Source organism: Rhea americana, unplaced genomic scaffold (genome assembly GCF_003343005.1).
Source record: "Rhea americana isolate MKP2758 unplaced genomic scaffold, rheAme1 scaffold_71, whole genome shotgun sequence".
Lineage (NCBI taxonomy): Eukaryota > Metazoa > Chordata > Aves > Rheiformes > Rheidae > Rhea > Rhea americana.
The window spans coordinates 408,473-430,223 of record NW_028186879.1 but is presented as its reverse complement, the minus strand read 5'-3'; the positions used below and the strand labels follow the sequence as shown (position 1 = coordinate 430,223).

Here is a 21,751-nt window from a genome sequence, read left to right as displayed (position 1 = left end):
TAAAAGCTCTGAAGACTTGATTTGGGAATCCAAGACTGTGCTGATGAGGAGATGCCAGTCAGCCTGCAAGTCTATGGGCTTTCCTTTTTATTATTGTATTAAATCAGATCTCAGTTTTACGTTGGTTTTTACAGGACTCTGCCTGTGCCTCTATTCAAACAAATATGTGTGCATTTGTTTGTGAGAATGAGAGCGAGCTGTTGAAGGCTGCAATTCGTAGAAGCCCCAGTATCCTAATTCATAGGAGTCCTGTGTGGTCCAGCTGCACAAAAGGAGCCAATACCACTGTTTGCTCCTAAAGAGTTCAGAGTCTTATGGCCTGGTCTTGTCTCCACAGCCCTCAACACAGCGAGATGTGAAAAACTACAAAATGAGAAGGAGGAGCTGGAGAGGCGATTTGAGGAGGAGGTGACGAAGCTCCGCTGGCAGCAGCAGGAGGAGCTGCAGGCACTGGAGCTGCGGCTGCAGGCGCAGTACAGCGCCGAGATGGAGCGCTTGCAGGAGGAGCACAGGCTGCAGCTTGCACAAGCCAAGAGTCAGCATCAGGAGCAGGTCAGTCACGCACTGTTTGCTTGTGAAAAGCAATTCATGCAAGTATTGARCAAATTCAGGCAATGAAATACGTTGACCATCTCTAACATGAAGACTGCTAATAAACTGGTGACTGGAAGAATAACTTCCAGAACACCTTTACTGCATTTCCTCACTAGGATATCCAATATTAATTCTCCATTGTAGTACATTACACAGTACATTACCATGTATTTGTTTTACATGTCCRAATGTTTTACCAATATCACAAATATTAAGGTAAGCTCTGCCCCCCAGCCTATCTACTCTAGTTAATTTGAATGAATTAAAGTGTTGCAGAAGAATATGCCCAACATAGGKAAGGCCACCATAACCCTGCCATCATTATTTCAAATGATAGTTAAAGGGAGGTAAGATGAAGTGAWGGAGGACAATGTCACACACAGCATAAATATCAAGCAGATGATGCAGTCCAGGTTTTTGACTCCTGCTCCACTGTTCAGGCAMTAAATATCTCTTAGATGGTATACACCTTGCTTTGCTTTTTCTAAGTAGGTAGGAATGGTCTCGCATATGACTATTTCAGTCTTATAGCTGGAATGAATCGCCTACAAGCACCGCTCACACAGTGGCAGAATGCCCCACTGTGGGTTATGGAAACMATCCCTGCAGCTGACCTTAATTCATGTTTCATATTGCGCTCAGTGAATAGCGGAGACTATTCTGATTTTTTCAGCAACAGCAAACCTTACCCAGGTTCAGCAACCAGGATTCAGGAAGGCTTTTCTTCATGATAATACCTGCTGTGTGCAGGTAGACGCTGCAGTCTGAACCATGAGGCCATGCCATGTCCCAGACTGGCTGCCTGGGCCCCAGCACAGCACCAGGATCAGCAGCTCATGAAACACGAGCCCAGCCAGCAGACCCCCGTTTGCCAGCRTCGTTCTGTCTGTGTGGGAGATCTTGCCAATCCCATTGCAGGTTGTAGGTGGAAGGTGAATTTTTCACCTTCTGAGGCAAAGTAAATCTGCAGCAAAATTCTGTAGTCAGGTGTGGTCTATGTGAGAGATTGATGAGTCCCAAGGTCAAGGAGAAGACYTATGTCTGAAGACTCTGTAGGCACTGGCTGTCTTCAATGTGCATTTTGAGACTGGAGCCTGAAGCAGGTCTGTGGGGTGCTCTGTGGTAGCTTTCTCACAACCCTCCTACCTCTTTCCTCACTCCTGCACTGGGCACACCATTTACCTGTTGCATAGAGGGTACAAACTGCAGGAAAACAGGCTAGCCTGCACTTTGTGCAAGGGAGGAAAAAAAGAAAAGAAAAGAAAAAAAAAAAAAAGAAAGGAAAGCACCAAAATGGAGCACAGTTGTGACTGCAGCCCAGTATCTGTAAGGTCAAGGATTTGTAAAAAGGGAAATGATAGCCACTTATTGCCTGTGCTTGCTGTTCTGTAAAACACACCTGAGATGGGAGTGCAAATGCAACCCTGTATGATGACAGTTTTATGTCACTTGTGTCCCAACTGCCCAGTGGTAGATTTATCATGAAACGCCCTGGTATGCCAGGGCTGGGTGCAGCCACCACCCTCACTAGTGGACAGTCAGACAGACGGGTCGAACACATACTCAGCATCCCAACCTGTGACTCCTAACACAAACAGAAAGGAAATAGGAAAATGCATGGTAACAGCCAGTTAGCAGCTGTATTATCGGYTGTTCTGTAGGTTTCTCTCGGAAAGGAGCTGTTGGCAAAATCTCTGTCATCTCCTGCTCTCTAAACCCAAGTTATCTGCTCTCTTCTTGTTTATTTTCCATGTTGTCAATGAGCTCGTAATCTTTGACAGCTGATTCCGGTGAACATCYTTGTTAAGGGTGTTTCTCCTTCTTTCTCCTATGTGAGGTTTTGGGTTGATTCCTCTGTGGGGGAGTTTAAAGCACTCTCTCTGGATTTTATTCATTTTAATTGATATGCCTGTTAGCTATTATTGATTGTAGTCTTGTAAAGTGTGATAAAAAGGCTTTGTGTGCCTAGGCTCTTTTGTCCTGGACAAACTCCCCCCTCCTCTTTTTTTTTGTTTSTGCATTGATTTTTATGGATGCATTAAAAGGTCCTTTAAAATTTTTGGTTCAAAGATTTCTGCATTCTAAGCAAGTTTTTTTTTTTATCTTTCTTTTCTGTACAAACATAGAGTCTGTGCTGAGGCATGTCTTTTTATTCTCCTTTCAGTTTACAAAGGATGGTTTTCTTGCAAAGCCCCTTAAATTTCCTCCTTTGACTTCCAATTTGAAGGAGAAGTGGGTTCTCAAAAGTCCTGGGATTTTGGTTTGTTGTTTATTTTCCTATGGCTATGTCAGTGTGTCAGTTTGTCTAAAAAAGACAGTAATTCTAGCTGTAAGACTTGCCTCCTTTGGCTCATCRGGCATTAGCATCTGTGCAGAAATTTGTTGCACAGATTAACTTCTTGCTGCGAGAGTTTATGGCTTACCCCTACTGCCCTTTAAAATGTTACTGCAGGCTCCCAGGACCACTCAGACAAATGATGCTTTGTTTTTTTCTCAGACTGATCAGYTGGGTTATATGGATCACAGTAGTAGTAATAAGTAATAATACTAACCTGACAATTAGTGTATTTATTTATCTCGTATTCTTATCCATTATGATTCTGTTAATTGCCACACAGAAACAGCGAACCAACTCTTTCTCTGTGACAGGCAGTTCTCGCTCCTTCCAGTCCTTTGGTTTGCTCCAGAACTCTTCAGTCCCATAATTAGTGAAGCTAATCAAACTCTTTCACTCTCCTGCTTAAAAAYGGCTGCTGTGTCCCTAATTGCTTTGAGTTTAAGCCCATCTTTTCAAAGTTCATGTTTCCTTCAGCATTTCATGATGAGTTTTACTAACTTTTTCCTTCTGATTCATACTCTATTGTACAGTCATCTGGTGTCCAGTGTTATGCTTTTGTTGCAGGCGGTTGGCATGAGGCAGACTGAAGCAAGGGAACAGCAGCTCCGCAGAGCTGCTCCCAGACTGGACGGGTTTCTGGTTGGAAGATCAACCACCCCTCATAGCCCTGTCTTTTCTGGATCTGGACCTAGCACTTAGAATCACAGRATCACTGAGGTTCAAGGGGACCTCTGGAGATCATCTCGTCCAACCACCACTGCTCAACCTCCCCACACACCCAGCAGGGCACAGCTCCTCGCTGGCAGCTCATAGCACCAGGCGTACCATCGCGTTAGGAGAGCAACATGTTTTTCCATCCGTGACTGTCTGAGGCGCACATTTTCCAGCAGGTTGGCCAGGACAGATATTTAATAGTGTCACCCTGATGTTGGTTTTGCAGGGTTTTTTGACAGAAGAGGTTGGAAGATCTTTTTGTCAAAACATACTGCTTCAAAGAAGCTGAAAAAAATTGCCARAAGAGACTAATTCAGTGAAGTTTTCAATATGGAGTTTCTGGAGCCTGGAGCTTCCCAATTTCTTCTATCTAAAAATCAATAGGAATTTTTCCAAAAACCTACTCTTTCTTGATGTAAAAATTAAGGCATTTTGACATAAGACACTTAATGGAAAGAAATTAAAAGTTTTGGGGTCCATTCTAAAGCAGAACTGACATGGTTTTAATGGTAAGAAATGTGACTGTTCTTCTCCAAACACCTCTTACTTTATTTTGTAATGGGCTTTTTCCGAAAGAGTCCAGTATTTCCAAATGAACAGGAAGAGGTTCTGATTACCATATCACAGTACGGTTTCATTTTTTCCTATCTATGTCAGACTAGTGCATTGCAGCAGGGACACCGGACCCATGAACTTAGGAGCCCTTAGGCTGGACATGAGAAAGGCCTTCTCCCTGAGCTTTCCATCTGCATCAGGGAAATTGTTCCTTGTACTCATGCAAGCAGAGATTAAATGGATTTTGCAAAATCCTTTTAACTGTGGATCTGCGTGTAATTCTGTATCCACACACCTAATTTGCAAGTTGGTCATGCCATRCTCATGGTTTACAGTCATAATTTAATCTTTCACACTTTATGCTCTAGTCACCCTTCAGTTTCTTATCAAATAGCCACTGTTTCTTTGGATACACAGATGTCCCTTTGGAGGCTCAGATGCCTCTGAGGATAGGTATATTCTCAGCTCTTTCAGTGTAGCGAGGCATGATAGCCTATCTCATCACAAGCAGATGAGATGTGACGATACATCCCAATATTTCTCTGTTCTTATAACTAGAAGGCAAATTTCCAAAGTAAAGGCTGTGATCTTGGCTTGCCAGTATTTCTTGCTTGTGCTGTTTAGGTCTCACTGCTGTATCCACCAACCTGTTTAATTTCTCCCACTAGAACCTCTTCTTGATTTTAGTTTAGTAAGCCTTGAAAATCCCATCTGAGCTTCTTTTTGTAGCCAAAACTAAGTGTGACACAGTGTTTAAGTAAGTTGATCAAAGCTATAGAGTAAGTTAGTGTCAGAGTTGGAATTAGAGTCCGAAGTGCCGTGTAGGCTATCTGCTATGAAAAACTGAAGATAGGAGGTCACACTGGAAGAATAAAAGAAGTCATTTGCATTGGGAATATGAAAATCAAAAAATCCCTGAAGACTGTTTGGAAACTGAAACATACTTAATTGGCTTTATAGATAAATAACCTGCCAAGGATGGTGGCAGAGAAAACTGACCTCTTCACCTGCGGAGCGCAGTGGAGTTGAGCATAATCATTCCTATGGGGTGCTGCCTGGCTAATAAGCAATTAGAGCATGAACAAAGACTTAAGTAAGGGTGAGGTAAAGACTGTAATAGTACTCAGGAGGTATCAATACAAAGACCTCATAAACAAGGACATAATGCTCTGGGAAAAGTCAGGTGACAGCCCCACTCCCATTAGTAACCCATTCAGTCACCTAGCTCCCTGCTTCGTGCAGTGTATTAGGAAGCCGAGTCCTGCTTTGTTGGATGAAGAATTCTTCACTACTGAGTTGTTCTCACATTATTAGGAAAATGAGTCTGTATCTTTGCAGATTCCATGTTAAATGCCCATTTTTCATTCTAAGAGCAAGCCTGATTAGAAATTTTGCTCCTGTTAGGTAATCTGATAGGTTTGACAGCTAAATGCAGTGAAATAACAACTGTTCCAGCCAGGATGTACTCAGCTGCAGCATCTTTCTTCCATAATTCAACATAACAGTGGACATAAAAGCTGTGTAAGTGAAGTGATTATGCAATGGACACTAGTTTAATTGTAAAAGAATAATTTTATGATGTTCTGCATTTCAGGATAGCGCTAATAAAGTATTCAGTACAGGGAATAAGATCACTGTGATTATAAAAACAAGGAAAGCGAATCAAATCATCAATGTGTAACATTCAGAAACTGATTTGAAGGAGACTTGAAACTCTGAGGAACAGGAAATGAACTTCAAGGCTTTTCTGAAGCCATTCCCCTCTAAAGGCCATCTTTTCAGGGCTGGTAGTCCTGCTTCATTTCCTCTAGAACAACTGCTAATTAAAAAAGAGCCAGGGAGCAAGTTTGAGCCTTAGACCCCTGGCTATCTGAGCTGCTTAGTGAATAGCTCACTTCCAACCTTGCTTTTGGATCTCTTTCTGCAGGATAAATCCACTTTAGAAGATCACTCTAAGCAGTGTGGAGGTGGCCCAGTTGGGCCATTAGGCCTTACTTCCTGGACTGGTTTTGTTTAGCAATATGGACATAACTACTGTGAAAGGTGCTGCTGCTGAGCTAAGGTTGGGGCAACCAAGGAAACAAAGTTGAAAGATGGTTCCCCCACCTCTTAGAACAAAGTGGGACCTGTCTCTTATTGCACTGTATTTGTGTTGTGTTCAACTTATGCTTCAAGGTCTCTTCTGGCTGTTTACAGGGCCAAGAAAGAATTGGGCCTGTTTTTTGTTTTTTGTTTTTTTTTTTTTTTCTGTTTCTCTGATTTATCAAACATTTTCTTTCTTGTGAGCTACACAGCTGGGTTGGGGCTAGGAAAAGGCTGCTGGGCAGGATGCTCTGGAGCTTTCATAGGTACTGGAAAACCTCTCAGCAGCTTAGTCTGTGGGTCTTCCTTACATGCTCAAAATTAGCTTAAATGCAAGATTTGAAGTCAAGGAGGAATTTCCACGTATCAGACCAGCAGGGACTACAGGGAGGTGTCTGCCTTTCTCATCATCCATATGTTCCAAAGGCAGTCACTAGACGTTGCGGAGTCCTATCTTGTGATGTTGCCTGCTCTCTCCACGTGGTTCACGGAAGTGACTGCAGTTGTGCAACCCCTGGGAAGCACAAGTTACTTCGTGCGAGCACCCTCATCATTGCCTGCTCGGAAAGTGACTAGAAGAGGGTTCCCAAGGAGCAGGATACCACTGGAGTCACTTCCCAGAGCACTGTGTGGTGCCAAGGGGAGAGTATGATAGATCACAATTCATTATACGGGCCCATTGATAATAACTTCAATGTTTCCGTAGAAATAATTTTTTTACAAATATGAATAATGCATAGACATTTTCTGTGGAAGTTAATTCAAAATCTTACAATAAGAATAATTGCAGTAGAGTGCCAAGAAAAAAAAAACAGGATGGCTTGGAACTGTGCATGCTTATCTAATCATCAACAAATTAGGTTATTAATATCATTTAGATTAATGGAATTTTGAGATTTTTGAACATTTCATAAGTTACTTCTTTACTTAAGATCATTTTGGTATTTTGCTTCCTTGTATATCTCTTTCTTTCACCATTAAGTCAAAAGAGCAAAAATATGAGCAGTGGTGACCACACACTATCACTGAAAGAGTCATCATATCTCTTTCATAATGAATTTAACTGGCTTATTTATGTATTAAAGTGTCACACTCATTAGATCCCTTGCTGTTTCCAGCTCACTGGAGCTCTCTAATGGTGGCTTGTCAGTGTGCAGTAGCATGTCTAAACTTGTGTCCATGTCTCCATTTGCTGTTGTTGGAACAGGTGGAAGATATCACTGCTATACATGAAGCTGCAATGTTAGAAGTAGAAAATAACCACACAGTCGCCATTGCAATACTGCAGGATGAGCATGACAGCAAGATTCAAGGTAACCCCATAGTGAACCCAATGCCCACAGAGACATTCAAGACTAGAAACTCTCACTGCAGTGAGACCTCATCAGCCTGGAGGTTTTCACTTTGGAGAAGATGATACTGAAATTTGTGTTGGCATATGTGCTTTCATGCTGGGTGGACCTCCAGGTTCATGCTAGGACTGCAGGAGAGCTGTATGCAATGTATACAGTGTTTAATATAGACTCTGGAGTATCTGAAGAGTCCTTGGGGCAAAGACAGGGCTTTATCCATGAACATAAGAGTTCAAACTTCACCTCACTTCAATGACATGCTTTTCCAAAGAGCTTGGGCCACAGGCACTCAGGAGGCTAGAGTGGACTGAACATCTCTGAATTTAGGTGTTTAAAAGCCTACACTGCTTCTGAAAACAGGACTCATAATATTCATTAATTATATCTTGTCAGTGCCAAGCAGAGCCACACACAGGTGCAAATCTGCACCCTAGCAGTGTCAGCYATACTTTGTCTTACGGTCTTTCCATGGGATTTGATGCAAGAGCCAGAGTTGTTTTCTCCCCACCACTTCGAATCTAAACTCATGTCTTTGCACATGGCTTAGCTGATGTTTAACAGTCATCTATAAAATCTTCCTCCTCTTATTACATGTATGCATGAGGTCTCATTTTTAAATAGCTCTAGTGGGCCTTCCTACCACATTCCCCAAATTGAATATTGCTTAGTTATGCACAGTATCATTTAGAAGCACAGTCCAGAGCACGACATTAGCTGAAAACAGTCTATTCCCCTCTCCCATAGGCAGAGGTGGTATATATAATATGATTTTAAATTAACATATATGTATTTTTGAAAATAAAAAGCTGTTCCTTGAGGATATTCTTAACTGTCCATTTTCGTTTATGTTTTCTGATAATAAGACTTGGCTGTCATTATCAAGGCTTTTGCGTCTGGAGTTTGTGCTCTCTAGTGTGGGTATGAAATGCCCTCCTGTGCATGGGAGTGGCATTGCAACAACTGCTGGAATGAGCATTAGTAGTGTTAGTGCTGTAGTTGCTGCAGTTACTGGGCTGTGGTTAGAGGGCAAAACTCCATGTTTTTGGAGGGGGGAGACATAGCAAACAAGGTGGCCATGTCCTAAGAAGTTAGGTGTCACTGTACTGAATGACAGTTTCATGTCACTGGTTCAGAGGTTAAACTTTATTCCATTTTGATTATTAAATTTTTGATTTTCAGTAAGTGCAGAGCAATATATTCTGGTAGTAAAGTGTATAATCACTTAGTAGAAAGATATGACTTTCTTTCTTTAAAGTCTGACAGTCTCATTAATTTAATAAACTTTACAGGTCATGTCACATATCYTGGAGAAGCACTGCATTCACATTTTTGCACCTGAATTGCTACCCCCATCTCGATCTCCCCAAAGAGATTACAATCCCAACTTGTAAACATATCCACTAATCCCCAGACGCTTGATTTGAAGATACTTACCTTGAAATTGTGAATCACCCATTTTCAGACTGAACCTTTTCAAACTGGAGTCCCTAGAAGCTGAGATTTCTGAGCTGTTTTGAAAAATCAGAAGTTGAACACAGGTACCTGAGTTGGTGAAAGCTTTGGAAATCTTGAACCTCAAAACAATCTTCCCAAAGCCCCCCAGAATGTTTTATTTTAGGGAACCTCCRTGCCCTAAAACTACTTTCTGAATAATGCTTGGCTTATGATCTCTGGGCTGTCAGACCCTGGCTTGCTGGACTTCACGTAGCAATGTCATGTCTGTGTATTTTCCCTAGAACTGATGTCTGCACACGACCTGGAAAAGAAAGAATTAGGAGAGAGTTTTGAAAAACTACGGCTGTCACTGCAGGTCAGTTGTTTCATTATTCTCTACCGCCTAATGATGTTGCAGAGGTCATCATGGTACAGGTAGAGAGTGYGGGTCGGCCACAGCATTTCTGCTGTGACATACTGCTGCTTCTCACTGCCACTTCTGATTCACCAGGATGTTATTTTGTAGTAAGTGTTGCTGTGAGTCCCTTTGCCTGAGCAGATGCTATTAAGACTGAACTGCTCCCCTGTTTCCCAGCAAGTAGATCTTTGTACCAGGGATACTGCTGCTTCTCTAACGGCCTCTGTTTCTTCATCTGTCCACACTGGGATCTAACAGCAAAGATGCCTCCTCAGGTTTTTTCCCCACAGCTAGTTCAGCAAAATGCTAACTATATCTGAAGGAGAATAGAGGACAAACCTAAAGGGAGGAAAACTCAGCTGACTAATGAAAAGTCCTTTCGACCCTGCTGACTGCTGACCTAATACTGAAGCCAAGAGGAGCAAACTCTGGCTCTTCTCCYTGCATGGTGAGGAGGGCTCCAGTGGCCGTGGAGTCCTAGTGCATTGCCTTGCCAGCATGACAACCCTCCAGCAGATGTCTCCAGGGTATCCRCTGGATCCCCTCAGCAGTGCTCATCTCTCACCACATGGTCTTGTGTCTTATTTATTTTCCCTCTGTGGGACGGACCCAGCTGGCGTTCTTCTCTCTATGGATCACAGAAGGAGTTTAGGTGTAATTATCTTGATTTAATCTAGATTATATCTAGACACACTCACCTAGATCAAAAGCAGACATCTCAGTAGCAGACATCAGAAGTGAAGTGTCATGAATCCAAGACCTGGGAGGTGGAGTACTAGTTGCAACAACCCTTTTGTCCCGAACACCTAGGTGCCCACCATGGCCAGCCCCATGCTCTGCCAGAGTGTGGAGTGTACTGGCCATGGGACCCAYGGATGCAGAGGCTGCTAGGGACCTAAATTCCTGGTGCCACAGGAGATGTGCCCTTCCATGGGGGCTTTAGAGTTTGGCTGTCAGTGAGGTGCTAGCAACTGCATCCTGCTCATCTCAATAGTGTATAGCTCTTGAGATGAAACGATGATCATTTAAAGCCTGCATCACTAACTCTGCATTGCTTATTATCATGTTAGACTCCAAGCCTTCTGGAGTTTTGCTTAGCAAGGTGAAAGAGGCAGGAATGGGGTATTTTTACCTCCTTGTTCAGAATCTAGAGACTCTACAAACAATCTTTTTCATACCCATGATATAAATACCTGCTTTCCCAAAGAAGGGCATGCTTGTTTTCATCCATCCCAAGGTGGTGGGGTGATTTAGTCTCAAAGACAGTTCACGAACTTGTGTCAGCTAGCCACAGGTTCTTCAGGGATTTTGAGATGTCCTGAGATACATGCTGTCAAAACCTCCACTGATGTTTAAACAGCCTCCTGTAACAAATAACACTTTGCAGCGGTGTCTAAGGCATATTCCGCTCCCCTGGTGGCTGCACCATGCAGATTGACTTCTGTGGATGTAACAGCAGTAATAACAGGATGGTGATGTTTTAATTTGTCCTCCAGGACCAGGTAGACACCCTCACTTTCCAGAACCAATCGCTTAAGGACAAAGCAAAGCGATTTGAAGAGGCTTTGAAGAAAAACACCGAGGAACAACTGGAGGTAGATGCTAACTATAATTATACAGTCATCAACATGCTCTCAGTGTGGGTCACATCTTACAGGGGTAGGATTAGCAATGAGAGTCTTACCCTAAGGGCTGAGTGAGACAGGCCTGAGCCAGGATCCCAAATCTTGAGGGCTGTGTAAGAGTCAGAAATCTTAACCTAGGTCTGAATACAAAGCTCTCTCTCTGTAAATGCTGTGTGATTATCCATTATTTTCTGAGTTCACCTCTTTTTCCAGAGCCTTTAATCTAGTATATGTAGCTGTTTCACAAACATTTTAACTATCTGGTATCGTGATCATTCAGCTCTCTGGTATCTCCTCCTATTCATCTTTCTCCTTTTCCATTCTTCCTTTTCATTTTTTTGCCTTTGCACATTTATATGCCTTCTTTTGTGCCCTGTGAGTCAAAGTGCACTCAGTATTCCTTTATTTTTTTTCTGGACTTACAGAGAATAGACCTATCATAGAAATCATTTATTCAACTGCTGCGTACGAAGGATATATTGTTTATTTACAGTGTGTAAGTAAACATACAATGCAATTATTTATCTGAAATGAAATAACCCTGAAATGAGTCTCCAAAAAAAAGTTGTCTTTTGACTTGGGTCATTTCAGCAATACAATTCGCAGCACAGACCCATGAACAGCTGTATCAGCACCACAGAGGGGACGGTGAATGGAAATAGTGGGGTGAGTGTGGGGAGGCTTAGTAGTTTTTAGGTGCAAAAACTTAGGATGGGAGCACAAACATCTGAAACTGGCGTCACCCCAGGAAACAGGTAGCATCAGCCTCTCTTCAACCCCCACTGCGGTATTTAATTTACGTGAAAGAACAAATTCTGCTGTGTCACAGTGATGCAAATGCCAAGCACTACCAGACACTTCAGTGAACCGAGTTACACTGTCAGAAATCAAAAATAGCTTAAGTCAGTGGTGATATTTAATCAGTATAATGCAGAGCACAGCTTCTGTCCAAGAGCTGAACTCTAACGTCTCCTACAGCCAAAGTTTCTGAGCAGAGGAGAGGAATATCTTACTGATAGGAATCACTGCTTCTCTTCCCATGAGAGTCTGGTCTTTGTTAACAGGTCACCAGCTCCGTGATCTGGTCATTCAGAACAGGCAAACCACCATTGTTTTCATCTCCAGCCACCTGGCTTTTCTAAATTTCATATTTGCACTCTTCTCAAGCCTAAATCTCTACTCAGTCGTAAAACACCTCATGCGGTTCTCAAGCTATGGGAAGGGATGAGGTTGCTGAGCAACATGGCATCTCATCCTGCTAGCCATGAGGTTGGTCAACAGAAAGGTACTGTAAAATTAGCTACTAAGTTAAAGAGATACCCTAGCAAAGACTATCAGGGTCCCAGTGGGCTGGGGGCCCAAGTCCAGTTAGCTTTCAGTAAGCCAATTTACAGTTGAGCTTGTATAGAGCAGTAAGACTCTTAAATCACTGATAGATTGTAGAAATTTTATTTTATGGTTGAACACCTGCTCTAACAAATGTCCAAACCACTGATATTTTTCATAGGTTGCACTAGCCCCATATCAGCACTTAGAAGAAGATATGAATAGCTTAAAACAGGTTCTGGAAATGAAGAACCATCTGATTCACCAACAGGAGAAGAAGATTATGGAGCTAGAAAAACTGGTGAGTTGCCATTATTCCTCCAGAGGGAACATTGCAGAGATATGAAAAGTAAAAGTGTTGTTACAGTAGAATAATTCAAAAGGGGTGAGATAAAGAAGGGGGTTGTGAAGGACACAGCAAGAGTTTCGTAAATGACTATATATTGATTATTGCACTGCCAACCCACACAGCTTCTGCTATAGCATGTCTCAGCTTTTCACCTAGAAACTGGGATTTTTCCCATCCCTTCACCCACCCATGGTACCCCTGATTTCTCACACGCTCTGTTCATCTGTATTTTTTTTTCATGGAGATGAAATGCTAATCCTGTAAATTAGATAGCAAGGCGACTGGTGCAGGAAGAATGAGGAGGGAGAACTTCATGATACTGCCCAGGACATAATTTTGCACACCAGCCATCACTATATTTCTCTCCTGGAGTCGGCTGACCATTTAGGGCTGGTGTAGTACAAGCAGAGCAAAGGTGAATCATTTGTGTCCTTCTGCCTGCTAACAGAGACATCGAGGGAGCTCCCAGGCTCCAGTGTGAATTAGCAATATTCGTAGAGCAGTCTCTAGCGAGGCTCGTGATAAGAAAGCTCTCTCTAACGCTGAGGTAGTGCTTTTCCACAGCCTACTCTGTGTCCTCGTCCTTTGCTTGTGTGGGTCCCTAACAAAAGACTCCCCAGGTAACCATTAGTTTCATTTTTGTTGGAAACGAGGTTCATTTTGTGAGGCATAACCTAGAATGACAGTGAGTGTATAGTGTGGTGACAGGATGAGACATTACCTCAGCTGGGGAGCAGGGACAGCTGCTTCAGCACAACACTCAGCAAGATTTGTTTCCATTTATGGGGAAATTTGAGAACTCGGTTGATTATTTTGCTGAACAGATGCTCGAGTAAATGAATATAAAGAAAAATGTCTCTATACAGCTGAGGCTTGTTAACAGTGCTCCTTCCAACACGCTGCTCCTGGAGCTAAGCCAACATCTGAAAACATGCACTGTAGTGTTGCACTGAAAAAAAAAATCAATGGCTTACATGGTTCCTGGTCATTTAGATACATTTGCAAATTGACCATATATGATCACACAGTCCTGCTCCTGCCCTTTAGAACAGTAAAACACTGGTCCTACTGTGGTCTAAGTGGACAACTGCTTTCGGTTTAAAGATCATTTTTTTAAGTGCTTTAACATCTACAGGGTATCACAAATTGCTCTGAAATCTGGTATGCCTCATAAATAAACAGAATAGGATTCCAAATACAGGGTAAGATAGGTGAGAGGGTCCTGAAAATACAGTGCCTGAAAGAAGCAGGGTTTGGTGAGATTGACAGTCAGTCAAAATTGTCTTGCATGTTCGCGTGGATCAGCTTGCCGAGAAGAACCTCTGCTAATTACCATTACGAAAAACTAGAAACATTTTTTTTAAAAAACAATCGAATTTTAGTGCTGGGCAGAGCCTAATACTCATGAGGTGAGGGAATTCAGCAGGAGAAAGGATTAGCTGTTGTGGAATGGGGTTAGGTGTGAGTGGAAGGAGTCATAAGGGATATTGGAAAAGGGAATTTAACTGCTTGTCCTGTCTGACCTGGCCTGGGTGACCTCATCCTTCTGGGGATGTAGCAGCCTACCCTGATGCTTTGCCATATGCTTTTAGGACTGTGGACCTTCCAGAAAGGTACGGAGACACTCTCCCTGCCCCCATATCTGAGCTGAGATCTGCAGAGACTGTAAATAAGGCAAACCAGGAACCACAGGGGTTTGACCCTGACCAAGGACTCCAGAGCATGGTGGGGATGAGCAGGCTGGTGGCCTCAGAGGCACTGCTGAAGTGAGTCAGAGAGTTTGGCCATGTGGCCAGCACTGTGAGGCCTTGTTCCTTGTATGTTTAATGATGCTGAAAGGGAGGCTGGAAATGAAGGTGGCAGTAGGGCAGTGTAAGTCAAGCGTTGTGTTGGAAAGGGAAGGAGATGCACAGATCTCCTCCCACGTTTTGTGGTAACACTATTTGTTAAAACCATTGAGGTTAAAAGAGTAGAGGAGGTGCATTATGATATCTCTCTCTGGCATACTGTTTCAGAGCATTGCAAAATGTAGCCATCCTTTACAGTTTACTGCATTGGCTGGAAATGACTGCTGAAAAGTGATGCCTCCACTGGAAAGTGTGAGTTATTGCTAACTCCTGTGGATAGTATTTCAATTCTCTATAAAAGGTTGGGAAATTTGATAACCAAAAATGCTGCTCACCTGGTGATAAGGCTGTCCTGTGATATCTTGCTTTCTTCCGAAAGTGTTGAATTCAGCAAAATTCAAACTGCTGAAAAGCCAAGAACTAAGGGGATAATACATGTCAAGTTCAAAATTTTGGAAAAACAGGGCATATGAGGCTGTAGTACATGCCTCTTAGTGATGTTTTAATGCATTGCTATTGACAGCATCAGACTGTCCTTGAACTCTATTGAATGGAAGCTACCTACAGTTGGGCAGAATTCATTTCACCTAATTGCAATTTGAAGTTGAATGCCTAGTTTAAGCCATTTATTTAAGCTGACACTGTCATAGTGGAGCAGCTCGCCAATCTAGGAGCGATCTAGGATTGCCTTGGCCAATAATTCTTTCCTCCCCTGAGCTGCAGAAGGGTCATAGGCAGCTAGCTAAGGTTAGGTGCCAGACATTTTTCTAGTTGAGGCTGTTTTCAGAAACTGTGGTCTGGCATACCTTAATGCTTCCTTCTTCATCTTCAGAGGTTTGAGTGTCATTAGTGAGGATGTTTGGCAAGGCAAAATATTGTTGAGAGCAACAGATGGTGCTAGTAGCTCTGGAGACGTGACTCTTCTGATGAAAGATGTGGGGACACCACAGGAGATGATGTTTTCTTCATGTTGGACAAGATTAAGACTCTCCTCCTGCTCAGTTATAAATGAGGCTTAATTCAGCTCTGCCTCCCTTCAAGGCTGTGTGGACAACTCCACTTACTTCACCAAAAGCAAGTGACCCACACTCACATGGTGTGAGTCAGACCTCTTCATAGCTGCAGTCAAAATGACCACCTCCATCTCTCAACAAATTTTAGAAGTTGTTATAGGGACAAATATACTCCTTTCCTGGGATAAAGAACAAACCTTTCTGGATCAGGTGCTTAGACTTCTTCAGACTTAACAAACCTTCTTTTGTTGCAGGCTGAAAAAAATTTAATCCTGGAAGAAAAAATCCAGGTGTTGCAACAGCAGAATGAAGACCTCAGAGTCAGAATTGATCAAAATACCGTCGTAACAAGGTTTGTGATGATATTTGCAACATGACTGAGCTTGACAGGACACTGTAAATTATAACCACACATGACTGGCACTAGTTCAGAAGGAAAAAAAAATAAGCATATTTCTTCCTGGAAGCGTATTGTCATCCCCACTGCTTATTTTGCTAAAAAAAAAAAAGTCATTTTATATTACAGTCTGCTTGCTTTAACATGAGGAAAGCCATATATCTATGTGAAATTGTTTTCATGATTTTGACATGCTGCTAAGGTGAAAATTCCCAGTTGCTTCTGATTCCAGTGTTAGTGTCATGCAACCCTTGTGTCAGCAGGTAGCGAGCACTGGAAATGTGACAATTTCAGGAGAGAGGTCCTGGCAGTGCCACTGCCACCCCGGCAGGGTATACTTTGGTATTGTGTTGTCGGTGTTTTTTTATTTGCACTGTCTAATAACCTGACAAGGCTGACCAGGAGAGTTTATAGTCAGGCAGAAGACAAGAAACCACAATTGGAGCCAGGCGGGGGCAGAGTGGGGGGGAAATGAAAGAGAGATGGTAGAGCTGAAACTTGTCACAGCACACCAGCTACCTAACTGTTGTCAGGTGTTATCAAAAATGATGCTATTGGCCTAAAATATGATTTAATGTTTTAGCTGACTTTTTTAACTTTAATGTCTCATTTCTGGTTTAAATTTAGGGTATTTTTTTTCTTTTACTTTCTCCTTTAATAATGATTTAGCCTTAAAAAGAAATATTTTGTCCTGCATGTAGATGTATAAAAGGCAGTATTGCTTGTAATAACATTCAGGATGGCATGAGGGTTAGGTTTTGTCTCACCTAATCTTAAATTATGTAAATATCTATCTGAAATGCACATATCACTGTCTGAGCTGGTTATCTACAGCTCTTCTGTGATTGAGGAAAAGAAAGAGGAATACTTAAAGTCTGGTTCATCTGACCTATTTGGGACATCTGCTTTCAGGCTGGATGAATTGTGCTCTGGGAGTGCCAGCCTCTGTCCATGCCTGTAAAAGCAGCCTGCATGATGGAGTCGGGTTTTGGCCTCCTTGTTGTAGGTGCTCATCTCCAGCTGGGTGAATAGGCTCTATATTCCCTGCTGAGGTATGGGTGAAGTGCTTTGCTTCTAGAGATAACTTTGTAGGTACTGGTTTCAAAATAGGACTTTGGGGACAGATTCTGAGTTTGAGATTGGCATGGAAAGTCACTGAAAGGCCACTCACTTTCAACTGTAACATTTTCATGACTGCTGTGACATTGCCAGGACAAGAGCCTCCCTCAATGACCTGAGTCCTTTTGTAGAAGGAGGATCCAGTCCCCCTTAGGGGGACCCTGGGGCTTTGCATCACGAGGGGACACCTGGGCTGACTAGACTTACAGGACAGTGACAGGATAACAGGCCCCAGGGTTTGGCATCAGTATGCCAAAGCTGGCAGTCAAAAGCCTAAATATTCCAGGGATTTCCAACCATAGCCAAGGGCAGGCACCCAGGAAGGAACAGTAGCCCTGYAGGTAGGTCATGCAGTGGGTTTAGACATGGGATCTCCACAGATCTTCTGTCTGAGACTCCTACAGTGACTTTACTAAATCAACTGGTTCCTCGAGGTAACAAATTCTCCCTCCCACTAAACTATCATCTATTTGGTTCTTCAGGCTGAGGGTGTTTGAGGATGGCATTTTTTCTAGCCAGCAGCACTCCAGAGATGGAGATGACCGGCAAGTGATTGGTCTCCTTTGACCTCCTGGTTCTCAAAACTCTGGTGCCTCTTTACATCTAGATCATTTGGGAGAGGTTTTAATATGTGTCAATGGCAAGGGTCAAGCCATTTCCTTGGATCCCTAGGATATCACTGTTTCCCTGTGCAGCTCTGTGATTTCCTGGCTGTGATTTCCACTGTGATTTGTCTTGACTGGTTAAATTGTCAGGTGACTGGGAGAGGGTTAGTGACTGGTAATAACTTCTGCAGTGCTGGGGATAAAGAGTTTCCCAGCTAGATTAGAGTCTCTCAGTAGAAGATACAAGATTTGCTTTTACATTTGCTTCTTCCTTTGGCCCGAGTAGTGATGAGGAGTAGAATGGGCATGTGTATCTTTTATTAGCCATCATGTTGAATCTGTCCATCTCCCTCCACATGATGCAGTAGAGGAAGGCATGGGGCAACTGAGCATGCAAAGGGTTTGCTGAAGGATGTCACCAATACTGCCTGTGGGAGTGCTGTCCCATCACAGCGGGGAAGGATGTCTTTGTCTCAGGGCCACATGAAGCCAGCCTCTGTCCATTCACATCATGGGAGATGAGGCAACGCAGATGCCCAGCACAGCATGTGTGAGGTTAAAACAAACAGGAACCCTTTCCCCTAGCTGTGTGGCAAAGCAGGTTGCTTTCTGAGGACATCTGCATGCTCCATGGTTTATTATTATGGTTGTGGGACTCTTTTGTGTTTGAATGTCTCTCTGAATTACCACCTGTCATGCAGATAGCCTGCAGCCTGCCTCTGCTAGCAAATTTCAATGTATTCTAGTGCTATATGATCCCCTGTGTGAGAGACTCCGGAGACCACCATGACACTGGGCATCACACCATGCATCCAGCAAGCAGCATTAGCTGTGTAGCAAGCTACTATGCTCAGAAAGGCTAATGTCCAGGTTTGCCCTCTGTCCATGCTGACCTTCAGCAGAGGAAGGAGCTGGTGAAGGTCAGAAGTGCTCTGAGGTCTGTGCTGGTGAGATGAACCTATTGCCAAAGCCCAAACAAGCTTTTACCAGCTTTGAGAGCCAGTCACATATTCTATACCGGTAGCACATATATATTTCTTTTTCTCAGCACATGTTGTTTGGAAAAAGGTGTAGCTGAGCTCTGTGTGTAATTTTTATGATCTGTCTTGCTAGGCACTGCAAAAAAAAAAAAAAAAAAAAAGTAGTAATTCCATGCATAGCAAAAGGTTTCTTATGGAGTTATTTCTTCAGGGTGAGCTCCCATGTGGACTTTCTCATGCCTTTTAGACTGTAAGCTCATGCCACAGCTGTTTCCCTGTAGGACCATGAATAGGATCTTTCTTCTCAACCAAGCAAGCAACTTTCACAAAAATTTTGCCAACTCATATCATTTAATACTCTGACTTTGCTAGCTGCTGCTGAATCTGCTTCAAAACTTATAGGGGAGCGAGAGAGGAACAGGCACATGCATGATCAGAAGAACACCATTTCTGTAGGAAGCTAAGCTAGAAAAGCGGAAATCCTTTAAAAATATTTTTGAACAAAATCCTCCACCCTAACCTCCAGAGAGTTTTGATCACACAAAGAGAATGAACTAGCAGTCTGTGACATCTGCTAAGGGCTGTAGTCTATGCCCAATAACAGAGTTGGGCAGAATTTAGCATCTGTATCCAAATCCACACTCTGCTGCTACTGAACCCTGGCAATACCTATGGGGATTTTAGGTGCCTCCCTATCAGCTTAGGTATGTATCCAGAGCTGCTCCAGCCTAATCACATCAGGACCTGGTTCATGCACAAGCATAACTGGGATGCAGAAACCAGGTGTTCCTGCATGCACCTCTAAGAGGGTTTAATCCAACAGATGTTCATACAACATGGCCTAATGCACTCCAATCAGACTCCCACACTCTGCTTTCACTACCTCATTTCTTTTAAAAGCAGTCAGCTGGTTTTGTGACAGCAGATTGACCATAGTACTCCTTGAGGTAGTGCTAGAGAGAAGATCATAGAATCGTAGAATCAGTAAGGTTGGAAGGGACATCTGGAGATCATCTAGTCCAAACCCCCTGCTCAAGCAGGGTCACCTAGACATGTTAGACAGGGTTGCATCCAGGCAGGCCTTGAATATCTCCAGAAAAGAAGACTCCACAACCTCTCTGGGCAACCTGTGCCAGTGCTCCATCACTCTCACAGGGAAGAAATTCCCCCTCACGGTCAGGCAGAAATTCCTGTGGTTCAATCTCTGCCCATTACCTCTTGTCCTGTCACATGGGACAACTGAAAAGAGTTTGTCCCCATCCCTCTTGACACCCTCCCTTCAGGTACTTATCCACATTGATAAGATCCCCCCTCAGTCTTCTCTTGACCCCAGGCTGAAGAGGCCCAGCTCTCGCTGCCTTTCCTCATAGGGCAGATGCTCCAGCCCATCATCTTTGTAGCCCTACACTGGACTCTCTGCAGTAGCTCCTTGTCTCTCCTCTACTGGGGAGCCCAGAACTGGATACAGTACTTGAGATGAGGCCTCAGCAGGGCTGAGTAGAGGGGCAGGATCACCTCCCTCGACCTGCTGGCAATACTCTTCCGAATGCACCCCAGGAGACCGTTGGCCTTCCTGGCCACAAGGGCACACTGCTGGCTCATAGTTGATTTATCATCCATCATGTCCTTCTCTGCAGAGCTGCTCTCCACAAGGTCAGCCCCCACCTTGTCCTGCTGCCTACGGTTATTTCTCCCTAGGTGCAGGACCCTACACTTGCCCTTGTTGAACCTCAGGAGGTTCTTCTCTGCCCAGCTCTCCAGCCTGTCCAGGTCTCTCTGAATGGCAGCACAGCCCTCTGGTGTCTCAGCCACTCCTCCCAGCTTGGTTTTATCAGCAAACTTGCTGAGGAGGCACTCTGTCCCTTCATGCTGGTCATTGATGAAGAAGTTGAACAGGATGGGACCCAGTACTGAGCCCTGGGGGACGCCACAGGCCTCCAATTAGACTCCACGCCACTGATGACGACCCTCTGAGCTCTGCCTTCCCGCCAGTTCTCAATTCACCTCACTGTCCACTCATCTAACCCACACATTTCCACGTCTCACCTCCCAAGGAGTCATCAGGTTACAAGGTATTCTGAGGAAAACACTTCCCCAGTCCTCTCTTGTGAAGTTTTCCTGCTGTGGCAGCCAGGAATTCAGGGTTCACAAGGGCCAAGGAGGAAGGAACTGAAGGACTCTATAGCCTTGCAGCCATATACAGAGCAGAGGGAAGACCTTGGGTCTGAGTTGCATCCTACATAAGGACATTAGCTGAAATTCATGATGAGCATTGGGAGCAATGGCTCCTTTGCCCTTGAGTGCTGTGGCAACTAGTTGGAAGAGTCAGGAATGTGGTGGCTCTCACTTCCCTCTTTAATCCTTCTCCTCCTATCCACAAATGCTATGTCCCTTCTGGCACAGCTTCAGTGGCAGAGTTCAGAAACAAGGGTGAGAGGTACAGCTGTCCAGGGAGTTGAGCAGTCTGATTTTTGTCCTCAGTCAAACAGAAGAGAATGTGAAACCCAGGGCTCCCCTTTTCCATGGATTGCTCTAGCTGTTGTACTGCTCTGTAGAAGATGGGGCAACTTTACCAGCTCCTCTGGTAAAGTGGAAGTCCTGCTGGGCAAAGGTGGCTGGAGCCAGGCATTGAAGCCAGGGAAAAAGCAGGACTTAAAGAGCCCACCTGCACTTTGTGCTGCTCATTGGTGAGCTGAAGTGGTGCCCTAGCCAGGATGATGGCTACCTTTGCTTGCTTGCTGAAGTTCCTTATTCTCCAGGTGCTGGAAAGAGAGCCCTATCCAAGGGATTGCTAGTGTATGGCACCCAAGTGCTTAACCCAGGGCTCTAGGCTTCACCCTGGGGTCAGGTCTATCTCCACAGAGGCTTTTAGGAATGTTTCTGTGTAGAAATCGCTGGACCAGTGAACAGGTTCTAAAGTGGAGGTCACAAACCCATGCTGGGCACCCAAGTGTGTTGAACAGAAGAGGCAAATGCCACAGTCAGCTTTATTATACAGTAGCA

General features: G+C 43.8%; 1 protein-coding gene across 2 annotated transcripts in view; it reads left to right on the top strand.

The window, feature by feature from the left end:
* MTUS2 (microtubule associated scaffold protein 2) overlaps positions 1-21,751 on the top strand; it is a 323,283-nt gene that overhangs the window by 296,053 nt on the left and 5,479 nt on the right. For both annotated transcript variants that reach the window (XR_014897855.1, XM_085321758.1), the window contains exons 10-15: positions 338-552; positions 7,491-7,596; positions 9,372-9,445; positions 10,984-11,082; positions 12,620-12,739; positions 15,902-15,999. Coding sequence is in view for 1 of the 2 variants with exons in the window: in XM_085321758.1 (XP_085177884.1) it covers positions 338-552; positions 7,491-7,596; positions 9,372-9,445; positions 10,984-11,082; positions 12,620-12,739; positions 15,902-15,999 (712 nt within the window). In the remaining variant the exon portion in view is untranslated. The remainder of the gene's footprint in view (positions 1-337; positions 553-7,490; positions 7,597-9,371; positions 9,446-10,983; positions 11,083-12,619; positions 12,740-15,901; positions 16,000-21,751) is intronic.